The 19,921-nt window shown below is 43.8% G+C and overlaps 1 protein-coding gene across 2 annotated transcripts in view; it reads left to right on the top strand.

Moving 5' to 3' along the window:
- UBE2M (ubiquitin conjugating enzyme E2 M) overlaps positions 1 to 19,921 on the top strand; it is a 70,881-nt gene that overhangs the window by 10,393 nt on the left and 40,567 nt on the right. The window contains exon 3 of one of the 2 annotated variants that reach the window (XM_070944534.1): positions 18,301 to 18,339. The exons of the other annotated variant lie outside the window; for it this stretch is intronic. Within the exon in view, the coding sequence (XP_070800635.1) occupies positions 18,301 to 18,339 (39 nt within the window). The remainder of the gene's footprint in view (positions 1 to 18,300; positions 18,340 to 19,921) is intronic. 2 annotated transcript variants of the gene reach the window in all.

The following is a 19,921-nucleotide window of genomic DNA, read 5'->3' as shown; positions in this document are numbered from 1 at the left end:
GAGATTTACCAGATATATTATTTTTGCAAGAAACCCATCAGAAATCTGAAGACTCAAATAAAATGTATATAAAGGATATGCAAATTTATGAAAAATCTTTTGGAACTTCAAAAGCTAGAGGAGTTGCTATATTGATATCAGATAGGGTATATTTTGAAAAAGAACAAGTAATTGTGGATGAAGAAGGAAGATATGTAATAATTGTGGGAAATATTAACGAGGAAAAAGTGACACTGGTTAATTTATATTTACCAAATGAGAAGCAAAAAGAATTTCTTGAAAAAATAACTAAAATTTTGGAAATCGAAAGTGTAGGGAAAGTAATTGTGGCTGGGGATTTTAATTTAATTAGAGATAAAATAGATAGTACTAACCCCACTCGTTGTGGAGGAGCAAATAAAATGGGGACCTTAAATAAATGGATGTTTCAAAATGGCGTGGTGGATGTCTGGAGAGAAGTGAAAGGAACTGAAAGAGTGTACACTTTTTACTCTAAGATACATAATACATATTCAAGAATTGACTATATCTTAGTTTCTAAAGATTTGAATAATGTGGATAAGATAGATGTGGGAATTTTTAAGGATTCTGATCATGCAGAAGTTACGATGGAAATAGATTTTAATTTTGAGAAAAAAGGAAGTTGTTGGAGATATGATGAAAAACTGTATAAAAATGAGGAGGATAAAAAATGGATATTTAAAAAATGGGAAGAATGTTGGAGATTGAATGATAATGGAGAGGTTAAATTTGAAATTGTTTGGGATGCGATGAAAGCAGTGTTTAGAGGGGAAAGTATCAAGTTATCAAGCAGAAAATATAAAAATTATAAAAATAAAATTGAAAAAGATAAAAGCCAGATTAAAGAATTGGAAAATCAATTTTTGCTTACTAAAGAAAAATTTTTTTTGGAGGAATTAAATTTGCTAAAAAATAAATTGATAGAAGAAGATATAGAATTGGTAAAAAAGAATATGAGATATTTAAATAGGAATTTTTTTGAATTTAGCAATAAAAACTGTAAGTTATTGGCAAGGATGGCGAAAAATAAAAGAGAGAAGAGAGAAATTGGAGCCTTGATAGATGATAAGGGTATAAGACGCTATAAAAAATTAGAAAAATGTGAAGTGGTCAGGAACTTTTTTCAAAATTTATATTCGAAAAAATTAATTGATCGGGGAAAACTGAGAAGCTATTTAGAAAAACATGTTGTGAAAATTGACCAAACATATAAAGATTTAATGGAAGAAGATATAACACAAGACGAGATTAATGGAGTAATACAAAAAATAAAATTAGGGAAAGCTCCAGGTGAAGATGGATTACCTGCTGAGTTTTATAAAGAATTTAAGGAAATAATAATACCAAAATTGCAAAAACTATTTAACGGAATTTTACATGGTGGAGAAGTTCCGTTGTCATGGAACAGAACGGTGATATCTATAATCCCTAAACCAGATAAAGACTTAGAAAGGATTGAGTCCTATCGGCCCATCTCTTTAATTAATCAAGATGCAAAGATATTTACTGCCATTATAAATAATAGATTAAGTAGATTTATAGATAGATATATAAGTTATAACCAAGTAGGTTTTGTGAAGGGTAGATACATGAGTGATATTGTCAGAAGAGTATTAAATATTATAGATGTTGCTGAATATAATGCTGATAAAATAGGTATAATATCATTAGATATTTTCAAAGCTTTTGACTCTGTACAATGGGAAACTATTAAAACAATTGTTGAGGTACTAGGTTTTGGTAATAAGTTTATACATGTTATTTCAAAACTGTATCAAAAAAGTAGTGCAAGAGTGAAGGTGAATGGAAGGCTGACAGAAGAGATAAGATTGGAAGCGGGTACAAGACAAGGATGTCCCCTGTCTCCAACATTATTTTTATTAGTTATGGAAATTTTGACTAAAATGATAGAAAAAGATGAAGAATTGGAAGGGTATAAGGGATATAAGATAAATCTGTATGCGGATGATACTTTGATTATTTTGAAAGATATAGAGAAAGATTTGAAAAGGATACATAAGCATTTAGAAGAATTTGAGGAAATGACAGGTTTGAAAATAAATTGGTCAAAATCTGAATTATTAATAATTATGGTGAGTGGGAGAATATGCAAGAACAACTTGGGATAAGGATTAAAAAAACATTGAAATATTTGGGTATAACACTTTCACTCCAAGTTAAAGAAATGAAAAAATTAAATTATGATGTGGTGATGAATGAAATTGAGAAAAAGATAGATAAATATAAAATGATAAAGTTGTCTTGGTTTGGTAGAATTGCAATGTGTAAGATGATGTTGTTGCCAAAGTTTAATTTTTTATTTGAGATGTTACCGTTAAACTTGACAGAGAAAGATATTGAAGGATATCAGAAGAAATTGGATAAATTTTGTAATGGTGGGAAAAGACCTAGATTAGTGAAGAAAATGTGGTATCAAAATCAAAAGGAAGGTGGATTAGGAATCCCCAAACTACTCAATTATTATTGGGCTTATGCTATTCGGACTGTGGTAAAAATATTTAAAGGTGAAGATAGTCATTGGAGAGATTTAGAATTAAAGGACATCAAGAGATTTGGCTCAACATGGTTTTTAGATAAAGCAAAATCAAAATGTGTAATTAATAGCTATTGGTTAAAGGGACTGAGTAAAATTTGGAACAAATTTGTTAAAATTTTAATTCCAGATATAATTTTCTTAGGGAAGACAATTGAAAATTGGCCGATTAAAACTAATATAAGTCGTGATAGGGTAATGGAAGATGAAAATATACAAACTATAATAGATTGGTTAAAAACTTCAGAAAATGAAAGGAGGAAAAAAATCATTGAAAAATTGGGTTTAGGCTGGTTTGAAAAAATACAGATAGAAAAATGGACTAAGAAGGTAAGGGACAATTGTTCGATAAGTAGAAGTAAAACTGAATTTGAATATTTAGTATTCCAAATTATGAAAGATGAAATTGGGCTAAAGGGACTCGTTAGTAAGATATATAAGATTATAAATTTTGATGGAAAACCACAAAGGGTGATGAAGATGAATTGGTTAAAAGAACTTAATATTAAAATATCAGATTTAGATTGGAACGTGAATTGGAAGAGTAGAATTATGAAGACTTTATCTGTAAGGATTAAAGAGCATAATTATAAGGTGGTTTGGAAATGGTATTTGACTCCATTAAGATTGTCATTGATGGATAAAAAAATTAGTAAACAATGTTGGAGATGTGACATGGAATTAGGGACTTATGAACATATGTGGTACAAATGTGATAAAGTTAAAAAGTTTTGGCAACAATTGGAGGAAATGATATTTGAAATGATGGGGAAAGCAATAATATTGAGACCAGAAACTATATTACTGTTGATAATTAAGGAAATAGAACCAACAAAATATGAGAAAGAATTGATTAGAATTATGATTATAATGGGTAGAATTATAATAGCCAGATATTGGAAATTAGATGTGAATTTTAGAATAGAAGAATGGTATTGTGAAATGTGGAAATTAGCTTTAAATGATAAAATGACATGTGATATTAAAATTAGAAATGGTGACTATAAAGAAGACATTTTCTGGAAAATTTGGAAACCATTTGTGGACTATGCGCTGGGAAAATTGGATGCTTCGGTACCTGTACCCCGAGAACGTGGATTTTGGCGATCATGAGGATATATCCGAAGAACCAAATCTTCCTTTCTTATGTATAGCACAGGGTGAAATATTGTATATGTTGTTTGTAATATTAGTAATTTAAAATATAAAATGTTAAAAAAAAAATAATAATAAAAAAAAGAAAAGGGGTGAAACTGGTACTGCTGTGCACCGCGTTACTGTAGGCCACCTCCACAAATGGAAGGTCTGGCCAATTCTTTTGTTGATAGGTGACGTAACACCTCAGATACTGTTCCACTATGGTGTTCGTTCTTTCTGCTGCATCGTTTGTGCTGGGGTGGAACGCTGAGCTCAGGCCTTGGGAGGAACCAATCAGTCGAATGAAGTCTCGCCAGAACTGAACCCCCTCTCCGAAATGATTTGCCACGGAACCCCGTGGAGATGGTAGATGTGTATAATTAACAGTTTTGCTAGCCGTCGCGCTGAAGGCAATCCGGAACATGGCATGAAATGGGCCTGTTTGGAGAAGAGGTCAGTGATCGTCCATATCACAGTGTGCCCATTACTCTCTGGCAGTTCTACAATGAAATCCATGCTGATCTCCTCCCACGGCCGGGAGGGATCAGCCACGGGCTGTAAGAGGCCTAGGGGTTTCCCTGGCCACGGTTTTGTGGTTGCACAGACTAGACAACTTTTTACATAATTCTCTATCTCCGACTTCATTCGAGGCCACCAGAACTGGCGTCTGGTGAGGTGTAGGGTTTTAAGGAACCCAAAATGGCCAGCTTGCTTGATGTCATGGTACTGCTGCAGTACCCTGGGCCTCAGGGCAAGTGGTAAGTATATTTTGCTGCCCTTCCATGTGAAGCCGTCCCTTTGGGTGAGTAGTGGTTGATTCTCCCGGAGCCATGGGTCGGTCAGTAACATGGTCCGTAGATCATGTGTCAATTCGTCCATCGGGCCTCTGACCGTTACCTGAGCTGCTTGTTGGGAAGGGGGTACGATGGCGTGGATTACTTCTTCCCGGCGGCTGTTGTATTGGGGCATCCATGACAAGGCGTCCACCAGGAAGTTATTACCCGCCGGAATGTACTTCAGAGTAAAACGGAACCGTTGGAAGTACTGTGCCCACCGGACCTGCTTCTGGGGACAACAAACGTGGAGTTTGGAGTGCCTCGAGGTTCTTGTGGTCTGTCCAGACCTCGAATGGCTCTTTGGCCCCCTCCAAGAGATGCTGCCACGTCAGCAATGCCCACTGCACAGCGAAGGCCTCCTCCCATATTGCCCAACAACGTTCTGTCTCATTGAGCTTGCGTGAGGTGTATGCGCAGGGCTGCATCTGACCTCATTCGTTTCTATGCAACAGGACAGCTCCCACGGCCACGTCGCTGGCCTCAGCCTGAATAACAAACGGTCATCCGGGGTCGGGGTGTTTCAGGACTGGCTCCTTGGCGAATAGGGCTTTTAGTGTCTCAAAGGCTCGTTGTCAGTCCATCGTCCACTGGAGTGACTGTCCTGGTCGGGGTCTTGTTAAAGTGTGCTTCGTTCGAAGTAGGTCAGTCAACGACAATGCCACCCTGGCAAACGACAGGATGAATTGCTGATAAAAATCAGCGAAGCCAAGGAAACTCTGCAATTGTCTGCAGATTTTTGGCGCCTGCCACTCCAAAACGGCTTGGACCTTATGTGGATCCATTTCCACCCCAGTGCTGGATATGCAGTAGCCCAAATAGTCCAGACGAGTTCACATTTGGAGAGTTTCACATATAACTTTGCCACCACCAGTTTCCTCAACAACTGCTGTACCAGCTGGGTGTTCTCTATGGTAGCAGTATAGATGAGTATGTCAAGGTACACAATCCCGATCAAGAAAGGGCCGCAACTGGCGTATCAGGCGAACCTGACAAAAAGTCCCCCTGGTCACAGCCGTCAGATATTCCTCCAAGGACAGCTGCGTATCCAGAAGGATTCCCAGATTGAGAGCCCTCTCCGAGGGGGCCAAAGACTCGCCCCCAATAGTCAGAGATGGAGTCATCTGACTATATCGGGATGCCGGGAACCACAGCCACTCAGTCTTGGAAGGGTTGAGTTTGAGCCAGTTTCTCCCCATCCAGATCCGCACAGCCTCCAGGTACCGGGACATTACTTCAAGGGCATCATTGGGGTGGCCAGGGGTGGAGATGTACAGCTGGGTGTCATCAGTGTACTGGTGGTACTTCACCCCAAAGCCACGGATGATCTCACCCAGCGGCTTCACATAAATGTTGAACAGAAGGGGCGAGAGAACCAACCCCTGAGGCACTCCACATATGAGAGGCCTCGAGGTCGACCTCTGCCCCCCTGCCAACACAAACTGCGACCGGTCGGAGAGAAAGGAGGAGAACCACCGTAGCACGGTGCCCCCCATCCCCAACTCTTCCAACCAGTGCAGCATGATACCATGGTCGATGGTATCAAAAGCCGCTGAGAGGTCTAACAGGGCCAGAACAGAGGAGCTACCTCTGTCCCGAGCCCTCCAGAGATTAACTACCAACGCAACCAATGCCGTTTCTGTGCTGTGCCCAGACCTGAAACCCAACTGGAACGGATCTAGATAAGATGTTTCCTCCAGGAATTGTGGAAACTGTCGCGCGACCACACTCTCAACAACCTTCGCCATGAAGCGAAGGTTGGAGACAGGACGATAGTTGGCCAATATTGCCGGATCCAGGGATGGCTTCTTGAGGAGAGGCCTCACCACCGCCTCTTTCAAGGCGGCGGGGAAGTAACCCTCACTCAACGAAGCGTTGATAACACCCTGGAGCCAGCCTCGTGTAACCTCCCAGGAAGCCAGTACCAACCAGGAGGGACACTGGTCCAGTAAACGTGGCCGTACTAAGTCTCCCCAAAATCCTGTCCACATCATCGGGAGTCACAGCATCAAAGTCCTCCCAGATAACATTCTCAAGACTATTCCTCGTCACCCTGCCCTGATCTACCCAGTCAGAGTCCAAATCCCCCCGGATCTGAGCGATTTTGTCATACTGATATTGTCCGAAATCCTCAGCCCTGCCTTCCAGGGGGTCCTCCCGCACTCCCGGATGAAGCAGGGAGCGGGTCACCCTAAATAGGGCAGCCGGACGATTCTCTGATGATGCAATAAGAGCGGAAAAGTAATTAAACTTTGCCGCTTTTATCGCCACTAGGTAGGTCTTCATATGCGACCTGTCCAGTGTTCGGTCAGATTTAGCGAGACTGGCCCTCCAACCGCTCTCCAGGTGTCTTTTCCGGCGCTTCATCTCCCTCAGCTCCTCGGTAAACCAAGGAGCCACAAGGGATCGGCACCGGGTCAGAGGCCGCAAAGGCACGACTCGATCCAAGGCCTCACCAGCCGCCCGATCCCAGGCTGCCATCAGGTCCTTGGCTGAGTCGTGTGCCAGATCCTCAGGAAATGGCCCAAGCTCCATCTGGAACCTATCAGGATCCATCAGGCACCTGGGGCGGACCCATCTTATTGGCTCCGCCTCCCTGCGGCGGGGTGTAGCAGTTTGAAGGTCCAGGCGGAGGAGCGAGTGATCTGACCATGACAAGGGTTCCATGTCTATATCCCCTATAATAAAATCACTCGACCACTGGCCAGAGACAAAAATCAAGTCCAGAGTGTGTCTCCCCCGCCCCCCCCGTGAGTGGGGCCATGAACTAACTGGGTCAGGTCCATGGCCGTCATGGAAGCCATGAACTCCCGAGCCATCCCAGACGTTTCACCAATGGACGGCAAGTTGAAATCACCCATGACCATAAGCCTGGGTGTATCAACTGCCACTGTGGCTATCACATCGAGTAGCTCAGGCAGGGCCGCTGCCACACGGCAGGGAGCCAGGTACATAAGCAGCAAGCCCATCTGAACCTCATGACCCCATCTCACAAAGAGGGATTCACATCCGGCAATCTGTGGCACAGTGGTCTCCCTCGGACCAAGACCTTCTTTAATAATAACCGCCACCCCCCCCGCCCCTCCCCTGGGCCCTCAGCTGATGGAATGCTCTGAAACCTGGTGGGCACATCTCAACCAGAGGGACCCCTCCCTCCGGTCCCAACCAGGTCTCCGTAATACCTGCCAGGTCCGCTCCCCCCTCCTGAATAAGATCGTGGATTAGGGGGGCCTTATTTACCACAGACCTGGCATTGCACAGCATCAGCCGCAGGCCCAGGTCCTGAGTATCTGAGCCACCTAGTATCCGAGAGGAGCCTTGGGGACTGGGGCGCGCAATTGCTCTCAAACGGCAAACATGTTGCCGCCGACTCTGCTCCCGTTTCCCATGGCTGCCAGGAGGGAGCGTCCTGAAAACTGGCCTCCCCAAACCGCTCCTGCAGCATATTCATGGTGCAACTACCCGGGGCGGTCAAGTAGCTCTACGCCCCCTTATCATCGTCCATCCATTGCCTCTCCCGCCGCTGAGTCAAAGGAACCCCGGAACGAGGGGGTTGGCAATCGCGGCCCAGAGGCCCCAGTCACTGATGAACTATGCCACCACTCCCCTGAGGGCCCCAGACCCTGGACAGCCTCTGGACCCTTTTGGCCCTCTGCTGGCTGCACTGCTCTACGTGCCTCACACTCCTTTGGCCTCACAGCTGGTTGTGCACTGTCCTCCAAAGCCTGTAGCTTGGGCACATCCTCCTCCAAAGCAGGCTTCACCTGGGCCACCTCTGACACCGTCCCTTCAGACATCACACTGGCTTCCTTTCTCCTATCTGGTCAACCCTAAAAGAGGCTGTGGAAAAGATGAGGGGAAAGTAGGTGGGAAAGGGAGAAGTAAACAGTGCTGACTTTCACTCAAAGGTCCAAGGCCTGACCTGGTTAGGACCAAAGCAACCATGCTCAGGAAACAGAGAAACTCAGCAAACCAGACTTTAATCCTCAAAAGCAGGCCGGAGCCTTGGTACTCAATGAGTGGGAAACAAAGTCCCTTGCAAAGTCAGCATTGGGAGCTCTCGCCTCTCAGCGCACTTTATAGTCCAGGGACCACGCCCTCTGGCCATTTGGACAGCCCACCGGTCAACCAACATCTGGTAGTCAGCGGTGTTGGCCTCCTCGCACATCCAGTATCAGCAACATGTCCTCCCGACTGGAGGCATGTTTCGGGGCCCTCACACATCTGGCAGCAGCAGCACTCCAGACCGGAGGCCTGTTCAGGGGAGCGACAGCTGGTGAGCGGCTGTCCAGCGAAGCAACCGGACGTCCTGCAGCCGCAGCCGCAGCCTCGCCTGTTACTCTGGTTGCTCTCCCCGCTGTGCGTTACTCTGTTGCCCTCCCGGAGGCCCATGCAGGAGATCAGCTGGGGAGCAGCTGTTAGGTGCATTATCCGGAAGTCTCGCAGCCGCAGCCTCGCCTGTCTCTCTGGCCACTCCACTGTGCGCAGCTCCATTGCCTTCCCATCTTCCCCCCCCCCCCAAGGTATGGTGAGCCCCAGATCAGGGCTCAACGGCTGGAGTATAGTGATCCAGGTGAGCCCACACCTGGTTTAGGAAGAACACTAACTTTTCCGGGTCCCTCTCAAAACTGGTTCTCATTGGTGGGGGATCTACCAGCGGAGGGGGAGGTGCCCACTGCCCTGGGAAACAACCGGGGCCTGGGTAGTAAGGCCATGGTTGATGGCCAGCCCACCCGGGGGGGGGGAAATGAGGTTGCCTGGCAGGGCTCGCCGCTTGTTGCTCTTGCTGGGGGTTTGCCATGACCCCGAACTTACTGCTGCCGCTGGCTGGGGAGGTGGGCTAGCTGCTCGGGCTTCTGTGTTTTGGCCTAGGCTCTGACAGGCTGGAGGTGACCTAGAAATGTGGGCTGCGGTCTCCACCAGCAGCTCAAATTGATGCACCGGCTCCACTCCTCAAATGTTCATGTGGTGAAACATCTCTCTCAGTTGCTCAACCGACAGGCTGTGGGTGGCGGTCAGGTACCTCCATTCCCCTTGCTCGTCCCACTAAGCTGTCCTCTTCGCTCAATTTTGGGAGGGGGGCAGCCCGCACCCGAGGAGACATCAAGAGGAACTCCACTTTTGGCCGCTTTCAGCATTCTCCTTCACCATGTGTCCTCCTCCACTCGGTAGAGGTCACCGGTGGCTAAGGCTTCTCCCCACACTGTTTGCCTTTATTTATTTATTTATTAGTTCGATTTATATGCCACCCTTTTCCGGAGACTCAGGGCGGCTTACAATGCGTTAAGCAATAGCCTTCATACTTTTGTATATACCTGCTTAGTAGGGCTTCCCCCCCCCCCCCAGAGCGATGTTCTTTTTTTATACAAAGTCAGCTTATTGCCCCCACAAACCAGGTCCTCATTTTACCTACCTCGAAAGGATGGAAGGCTGAGTCAACCTTGAGCCTGGTGAGATTTGAACTTGCAGTAATTGCAGGCAGCTGGTGTTACTTAACAGTGCTTTTTAGTCTGCTGCGCCACCAAGGCTCCTCTCTGTGTGGACTTTTGGCCTGGCCGCCACCGGAGGGACTCCCTGGCTTGGCCAGCCGGCTGCACTCCATCAGCTGGGGCTGCGCTAAGTTTGGTGGCAGCCTCCCCTTCTCCATTTCGGAATCTTCCCTGAGTCTTCTCCATCTTCCCAAAGCAACCAAGTAGGTTTCCGGGGCTCAAGACCTCGGAGGGTTGACCTTTTTTCAGAGCAAAATTTTAGGAGTTGGTTTAATGTCATGGCGCTGACTAATGAACCCAAGCAAATCAGAACTCTGAGACTAGAATCTTCCTCAAAGAACTTTATTGGGTACATCATATCGGTATGATCAATTGTAAAACCAACTCTAAATATTCCCTGCGGTTTCAGCATAATTAAAATAGTAAATGATCCCCTCCCCAGGTGTCACCAGTCACATTGTCCAATTAGGATAATTGGCGGGCTCCTTAGGTACTCCCCTCCTTCATCCGACACATGTGGAGATGACCTTGGTTCCCATGAGATAGAATCGGTGTTGTGTCTGGCAATGCATTGCAATGAATTATGTTCATTCACAGTCATCAAGGTTTGTCCAAACAGTTTTGCAAAGGAATATTTCTCAACACACCTTATCTCGTTTGGCAAGCTGCCACGTAACTTGTTTCCTACCGCAGTACAAGGCAAAACCCGGCACAGAGTCTCTCAGAGTCACGGAACGAACAAATTGTTTCCTGCAAAAGCCCACTCCCTGTTCACTCCTCTTTTATTTCCTATGGGAGGGGCCAATTATCTCCAATGCGTGGCTTTACTCTCAAGTCGACCCTGCTTTCTGAGTTGTTCTTGTCTTCTGGCAGCTCTGTGCATGGACACACTGGGAATGGGCTCCAGCTGTTCTTCTGCCTCGCTGCTGTCTAACTCCCTCTCTGCCTCCGACACAGAGCCCTCGTCCGAGCTTTCTCCAGCCCCCAGGACTGGCCCACGTTCCTCCCCAACCTCCTCACTGTCCAACTCTGCTGCCAGCTCTGCTGGCCGCCAGTGGGCCACAACACTCAGCAGACTGTTTGCAGTTGCCATTTGGTGACATGAATCATAAACCTGTTGGCATATGTTCATTATAAAGTGGCTTTTGCTATTTTGCTTATTCAAGGCAAGAGACAAAAAGGTCTGCAAATTTCAATTGTGATTCATGTTATTTGAATATTATAGGAGGAAAGTTGCCTTGCAGCGGCTTGTGTACATTCAGATTGATCTGATGAGTCACCAGTTCATTGTTTTGCTTTTAGTGATCATGCTGTATGTGTAAAATTTAGAAACTTGAAATATTTATCACATTTGTAAAGCTGTCTGAGTCAATGGCGACTCTGGGAAGAGTACAATATTAAAAACAAATTAACAATAGAACAAAAATAGTAAATATCCTGAGAAAATAAAACCAACCCCTTCTCAACCATACCACATACCCATAAGGGACCTGACACTCAACATAACCCAAGGCCTTGGGGCAGAGCCCGGCTTTAAGGGCTAGTGTTACCAATAGGAATAGCAGTTAGACTTATATACCTCTCTGTAGTGCTTTACAGTACGCTCTGAGTGGATTACAGTGTCAATATATTGCCCCCAACAATCTGGATCTTCATTTTACCAACGTTGGAAGGCTGAGTCAACCTCAAGCCTTGTCAGGATCAAACTCAACACTGTGGGTAGAGTTAGCTTGCAATACTGCATTCTAACCACTGCACAGATACAACTCAGCATGCCCAGCTCATTGCTGCCAAGTCGACGCAGGACAACTCGCAGTGGGCGGCTGGAGGGAAAGTAGGTCAGGCAAGAGATTGGGTGGGCAGAGCGGTGGCAGCAGCCAGGAGCTTTCCATTTTCACACCCACTGCCACCAAGCTCTGGGCCAAAGAGGCCAGGGACGGCGGTGGTGGGCGGGGAGGGCAGCAGGGAGGTGGCAGTGGCTGGGGCCATCCCATTTTCACACATACCGCCACCACCACTGTCCCTGGCCTTTTCAGTCTACAGCTCGCTGTGGCGGCAAGGGTTTTGAAAATGGGGCTACCCCACCATGGCCACTGCCACCATCCCCAACCTCTTTGGCTTGGGGCATGGCAGCAGGGTGTGAAAATGTGAATCCCCTACTACATGCCCCATCCATTGCCGCTGCCGCCTGCCCTGCCACCACCGCTGTCCCAGGCTGTTTCATCCTGGAGCCCCTTGTTGGCACTAAGGGGTGTGAAAATGGGAAGCCGCTGCCCTGCACTCTGCCCACCCAGCTCTCCCTCTGGCCATCTGTGATGAGTTGTCCCTGCAGTGAGTTGGCAGAGGCAACTTGGCTATGGCTGGCTGTGCCAAATTGTTCCATTCCGCCACTGCGCCACCAGTGTTCTTCCATTGCGCAACCAGGGCTCTGGGCTCATTTGAATGAGGCCAGGGTAAGAGGAATATGAATCTCTGGGGTGATGCTGTGCCAGAAGGTAGGTGCTACAACACAGAAGGTGCCCTTCCTAGTTCTCATCAGATGACATTGTTTAATCAATGGGACCTGAAGCATGCCAACTTTTTCAGCTCATACAGAACTGCAGACACTATAGGGTTATTCCTCAGATAGGTAGGCCCTATACACCTGAATAACATCTGGAAGCCCACTGATGTCCAGTGCAGCTCACAGATCTGAGATGTTATATGGGCACCCCATGGCATGTCCAAAATGGAGTAGTCTTTTTTTTTTTAAACAAGTTTTATTAAATTTTTCTTTAACATATTTTATGAAGAGTATTGACCAGATCACATCCTATACAACATATAACATAGTTAAATATTAATTTTTATACTCTATTCCAATCTTCTTTTTTGCTTTTTCCAAATACAATTTACATATTTCAATTCCTGCCATAATATTCTTTTTCCCTACTTTTTTATCTTAATCTCTTCTTAATACATAATATATAAACAATATCACCATCCGCCCTCCAAATCCTAATTTCTTATTATACCATCAATTATTTTGTTTCATCATTTACAACATATTTTTTCAAAATCCCAATCACACTTTTTTATGTTTCAATTTTATCTCTTGATTTCAGTTATTTTCATAATTGAACCAAATTACCACTTCATATTTTATCTGCTGTTCCATTTTACAATAAACAATATGCATCATTATATTTGCTTCTTACATTCACAATTACTAATGTTAATACAGTTCCCTTAGATCTACTAATATATACCTTACTTCCCTTTCTCCTTTCCACTATTCTTCCCCTTTTAACCATTTTCTCTTGGTCTCTCCAAAATTCCACTTCTTAATAATTTTCTCCCTTCATCCCATTCTCTTATCTTCTTTTTCTTTTCTTTTTTTTATATTTATTGTATCTTTTCTCCTGAATCCTTTCTCTAACTTTTGAATCTATTACTTGCATAATTCTCACCAAGCTTTTACCTAATCTTTTTCCATTTCCTTCTCTGTAATCATCTAACGTTTTACCTTCAATTCCTTTTCCTTCAATATTATTTTCTTGCTTCTCATTTATATTCTCTTTTTCCTGATTTGTGTGTTCTAACAAAATTTCTGACTTTTTATTGCCCTTTAATGATTCACGCATGTTTTTAAGCATCTCAATTAATTCCTCACACATCCAAGACTCCATATTGTCAATTTAAAAAATTATTGATATTTTAACTTATATTTAATTAAAATTTAAGTCCATATAGTCTCTTTTTTTATTTCCAGATAATATCCAGTTCAAATGTTTGTCCAATCCACTCCAATTCGAAGCTTTGTTGTTTTTCACCTCCTTTAAAAGTCGAGACCAAGCAGTTTAAAAGAAACAAATACTCCTTAAAATTTCTCACAGTTCTTTTAGTGGTCAAGGTCACTGCTGTTATTCCCTTCAATTTTCAGGCCAATTGTTGTAGTGCTTTCTTTCCACCAGCAGATGTCTCTCTCCATTCCACAATGTTCTCAGAACAACAAAGTATCAAGCTTACAAAAGTATTTTAAATCCACATAAAAATTACTTTCACAACAGTGAAAATGAATATACTGCCTAGAATTCTATTTCTGTTCCAAGTGATACCATTAAAACTAAGGAAAACATTCATTCAAGAATTAAATAAATTAATTTCTAAATTTATATGGCAAGGGAAAAGCCCAGGATTAAATTAAAACTTCTTCAAGACACAAAGGATAGAGGGGGATTGGCGTTACCAGAATGGGAAATTTATCATAAAGCGGCGAGTCTAGCCTGGTTAAAAGATTGGATGGAGCTGAAAAATAACAGAGTGTTAACAATAGAAGGGCATGACTTGCAAGCAGGGTGGCATGCATTCCTGTGGGATGAGAAATATAAATCACATAAATATTTTCAAAGACATTTGATCAGGAATGCATTGCTACAGATTTGGAAAAAAAACAAAACAAAAACACTATACTAGAATCCCAATGTGGTTATCACCAACAGAAGCATTGATATACCCAAATTTACTGGAGAAAAATAAGATAATTAGATATAAGGAATTGATAATCAGGGAGATTTGAAAACGAAACAGGAACTGGAACAAGATATTGGCAGGGTGACGGATTGGTGGACATTTGCACAAGTTCAATCTAAATTTGTAAGAGATAAAAAGATGTATGAGATACGAAAGGAACCTCAAGAATTGGATAAAATCATTCATGGAACAGAAATAAAATTAATTAGCAATATATACAAATATCTACTGAGGTACAAAATGGAAGAAGAGGTAGTTAAGGATACCATGATTAGATGGGTGAAAAATTTTGACTACAATATAGAATTGGAGAAATGGGAAAAATTATGGGAAATAAATACACTGCTCAAAAAAATAAAGGGAACACTTAAACAACACAATGTAACTCCAAGTCAATCACACTTCTGTGAAATCAAACTGTCCACTTAGGTAGCAACACTGATTGACAATTTCACATGCTGTTGTGCAAATGGAATAGACAACAGGTGGAAAGCATAGGCAGTTAGCAAGACATCCCCAATAAAGGAGTGGTTCTGCAGGTGGGGACCACAGACCATTTCTCAGTTCCTATGCTTTCTGGCTGATGGTTTGGTCACTTTTGAATGCTGGTGGTGCTGTCACTCTAGTGGTAGCATGAGACAGAGTCTACAACCCACACAAGTGGATCAGGTAGTGCAACTCATCCAGGATGGCACATCAATGCGAGCTGTGGCAAGAAGGTTTGCTGTGTCTGTCAGCGTAGTGTCCAGAGCATGGAGGCACTACCAGGAGACAGGCCAGTACATCAGGAGACGTGGAGGAGGCCGTAGGAGGGCAACAACCCAGCATCAGGACCGCTACCTCCGCCTTTGTGCAAGGAGGGACAGGAGGAGCACTGCCAGAGCCCTGCAAAATGACCTCCAGCGGGCCACAAATGTGCATGTGGCTGCTCAAACGGTCAGAAACAGACTCCATGAGGGTGGTATAAGGGCCCGACATCCACAGGTGGGGGTTGTGCTTACAGCCCAACACCGTGCAGGACGTTTGGCATTTGCCAGAGAACACCAAGATTGGCAACTTCGCCACTGGCGCCCTGTGCTCTTCACAGATGAAACCAGGTTCACACTGAGCACATGTGACAGATGTGATAAGGTCTGGAGATGCCGTGGAGAACGTTCTGCTGCCCGCAACATCCTCCAGCATGACCGGTTTGGCAGTGGGTCAGTAATGGTGTGGGGCGGCATTTCTTTGGAGGGCCGCGTAGCCTGACTGCCATTAGGTACCGGGATGAGATCCTCAGACCCCTTGTGAGACGATATGCTGGTGCGGTTGGCCCTGGGTTCTTCCTAATGCACGACAATGCTAGACCTCATGTGGCTGGAGTGTGTCAGCAGTTCCTGCAAGACGAAGGCATTGATGCTATGGACTGGCCCGCCCGTTCCCCAGACCTGAATCCAATTCAGCACATCTGGGACATCATGTCTCGCTCCATCCACCAACGCCACGTTGCACCACAGACTGTCCAGGAGTTGGGGGATGCTTTAGTCCAGGTGTGGGAGGAGATCCCTCAGGAGACCATCCGCCACCTCATCAGGAGCATGCCCAGGCGTTGTAGGGAGGTCATACAGGCACATGGAGGCCACACACACTACTGAGCCTCATTTTGACTTGTTTTAAGGACATTACATCAAAGTTGGATCAGCCTGTAGTATTTTTTTCCACTTTAATTTTGAGTGTAACTCCACATCCAGACCTCCATGGGTTGATAAATTTGATTTCCATTGATAATTTTTGTGTGATTTTGTTGTCAGCACATTCAACTATGTAATGAACAAAGTATTTACTACGAATATTTCATTCATTCAGATCTAGGATGTCTTATTTTTGTGTTCCCTTTATTTTTTTGAGCAGTGTATTAAATTGACTCTATCAACGGCATTCAAGGAAAACCAGTTAAAAATGTTCTACAGATGGCATTTTACACCAGTATGGCTTGCTAAAATGTTTCCTAATAATTCTCCAAATTGTTGGAAATGCAAAAAAGTCCGCGGAACATATTACCATCTCTGGTGGACATGTCCTAAGGCGAAAAAATATTGGGCTAAAATTAGAAGTTGGACAGAAGAGATAATTGGCCACAATGTGGACTTGAAACCAACGACATTTTTACTAAGGATATTAAACAGAACCTACAGTAAAGAAACCTGATATTTGATTTTGCATATAATTACGGCTGCAATGATAGTCTACGCACAGTCCTGGAAAAACGAAAATGTACCAACAGAGGAAGAAATAAGAAAATTCTGGACTGTGCGGAGATGGACAAATTAACGAAAGAAATAAAAGAAAAGGAAGATACAGATTACTATCAAGTATGGAATAAGTGGTACAATTGGTTCGAGATTAGGAAAAGTAAATGAATAAATGATGGAGAGGAGAATGTGACAAATGTGTAAAATATTGTAAATGAATAAAATTAGATATAAAGGGACGATAAAGATAATAAAGGATGGGAAAAATGGGGAATGTATAAAGTAGAAAGTAAGAGGAATGAAACTGATATGTAAAAAGAAAAACGTGTTGGTGTTCTGTATGTTGTGGTGGTGTTGTAAAATCAATAAAAAACTTTAAAAAAATACTTTGTTTCAGATTTCTTTTCCTTTTATTGTTTTTAATTTCTCCAAATTCAGTTTTAAGTCCAGTTATAAAATTTCCTTTCTTAGGCTTTAATATTTTAACAACCTCTTTGTTCTTCCTTCAAATGTCAAAACTGTCAAAAAAAAATAATGCTGGATGTTAACAGCTTTAATGAGAGTTAAGTTTCACTTTCACGCCCTATTAAGCACAAGCGCCATTGTCTTCCTTCCATCAACTTCCAAAAGTAACAATTTAAGCATGGAATTAAGGGCTTGTTACTTGGAATTGTCTGCTCTCCTGTCTTCACTCCGTCTGCGTAGATAAACAACTTAAATCTCAATAAAGATTGCAGAGACGGTCGCGACGTTTTTTTCTGCTTAAAGCAGAAGCGCCCTGGATCTCAGAGTTTCACTGGATATCCTGGGGAGCTCTCACCCTCCTAGCCCCCAAAGCTATTTCAGGGGCTTTCGGGGAGCTCTACCCCCATCCGATTGCTCTCCTTTCCCTCTTCTCCCGAGGGAAAGGTTTTCCAGCCGTCGGACAGCTGATTTGTGCTGTCAGAACGGCTAACAAGATCACAGGGCTGGCGCTCCAAGAAAGAGCGTCCAGCAACGTCGGCGGTGCCGGCGGAAGTCCCATCTCCAGTCCAGAATATTGAAGTGCAATCCCATTCAAGGCTCACAATGGAAACTTTCTAGTTTTGCCTGATCCAAATACCCAGGGTTTTTTGTTTGTTTACTTTTTTAGACAAGGTTTCTGGTTATCACAGATACTCAGAAGTCAGAACATTAGCAAATAAAGATTCTGTCCTCTTCTGAGTATGATGTCCTGTCTGTCTGCTACCATTTTTGCTTCTTTGCTTGTGCAGCTAAGAATTCTCCATCTTCTGTATCATTTAAGCCTATTCTAGGTTGGGTAGCTGACTGTATTTCCAGAATTTGGGAGTGTGAAGTAGATGTATGCTGAAGTGACAAATGTGGGGAAGTTGATGGTTTGTGTTGATGGATTGGAAAGTGAATTACTTTGTTGTAACTTTAATGCTGCCCACCTCCCATTTTCCCACAACTGATCTTTCTGAGAGTTGTTTCCTTCTGTTTGGAGCCATAGATGCTTAAACTGTCCAATGCTTGCCTTACAGGGATTCTATAAAGGTGGGAAGTTTGTGTTCAGTTTTAAGGTAAGCAATCTGACTCTTCTCTAAGACATCTAATGGGGCAATACTATATGTCTGACTTTTCTTGGTGTACACAGTAACTTGATATGGATACCGTGTTTCCCCGAAAATAAGACCCAGTCTTATTTTCTTTTGGGCCCCAAAATATGACCAGGTCTTATTTTCAGGGGATGTCTTACCCGCTTACCTTAGGACCACCACAGCCAGGCCTCCCATGCCCTGACACCTGTCACACTGCTGCCTGACTTCTGCCGCCGCTCTCAGCAGGACAGAGCATGATTCATTGCGCCAGTGCCGCCGCTTTTTGCAGGAGACCGTGTGGTGCATTGTGCCGTTGCACATGTGAGTGGCGACAGTGGTACAATGCGCTGTGCGGCCTGCCGCAAGCGGCAGCACTGGCACAAGGTGCCATGCGACCTCCCGCCACGAGCGGCAGCACCAGCGTGACGAGCCATGTGGCCTGTCGTGAGCGGCAGCACCGGCACGATGCCCCACGTGTCCAGCTTCAAGCGGCTGCAGAACTCAGGTAGCAGCGCAACCGGTGTCAAGGCGTGGGAGCTCCCAGATGGTGGGATGGAGTGGGTGGGGTCTTAACTAGGGCTTATTTTTTGGGGTAGGGCTTATATTAGGCGCACATGTAAAAATCAAGGTAGGGCTTATTTTCTGGATAGGCCTTATTTTCGGAAAAACATGGTAATACTGTTCAGCGCATTTCATCCATCTCTGTGTAATTTGGGTAGTAACATGGATGAATGGCATCAACTCAACTTAAGAGTCAATATATGAACAATTCAGGGCAAAGGCTGGGAACTGTAGGTTGCAAAAATCAAATGTGTTTGGATGCTTCACTGTTTTCTACCTAGAGCTGAGTTGAGTTTTGCACCTGAACTAGGAAAAGTCTCTTAAGTTTTTGGGACTCCAAACAGTAGATTGATTACTCAGTGAGCAATTTTGCAGAGTCCCAAGTATGCTTGGAAATATGATTAAAGACGGGGAGGAGGCGTCAACAGAGTTTGTCCTAGATATTTTGCCTGTTACAGGGTGTTAATGAAATAAATGATTTGCTGAGAGTGAAACAAATGTTGAAAAGAGTAATAATAAGGAATAGTACTGAACTATTATGGAAGAAAGCAACTGTTAATGGTTATTGTCTGAGGCTCATTGGTTCAGCTTCTATGTATGGATTTTCAGAAATTTGAAGTGAACTGTGTTTTAAAATTATTTGTAAGTTAACTAGATATCAAAGAAATGAACATTCTGTTTGGAATATATATTATACAGCTATATGTAGCACTTAAGGCATGTGGATTATTTGATAGTGGTTTGCTACAATTAAAATATCATTGCGCTTCAAATGACATGTCCCTAAAATGGCCTGAGGTGCAGATGCATCTTGGTGACAACCATCTGTGTGATTTTACAACTTTCTGCACAAATTATGAGATTAGAAATCAGATTGTATTGTTATAATTTTTTCTTAAAAATATCTGAAGCAATTTCTTCCTTGATATATTGCATGTTGAAATATAGGCTGGCTTACTTGCTAGCTATTCCATAGCCTTCTAATGATTTGGTTGCATACAGG

This window comes from Pituophis catenifer, unplaced genomic scaffold, assembly GCF_029215685.1.
Source record: "Pituophis catenifer annectens isolate HBS135680 unplaced genomic scaffold, rPitCat1.0.hap2 SCAF_5, whole genome shotgun sequence".
NCBI classification, from domain to species: Eukaryota; Metazoa; Chordata; class Lepidosauria; order Squamata; family Colubridae; genus Pituophis; species Pituophis catenifer.
The sequence above is the reverse complement of the archived record's forward strand: the minus strand, read 5'-3'. Positions and strand labels throughout refer to the sequence as shown.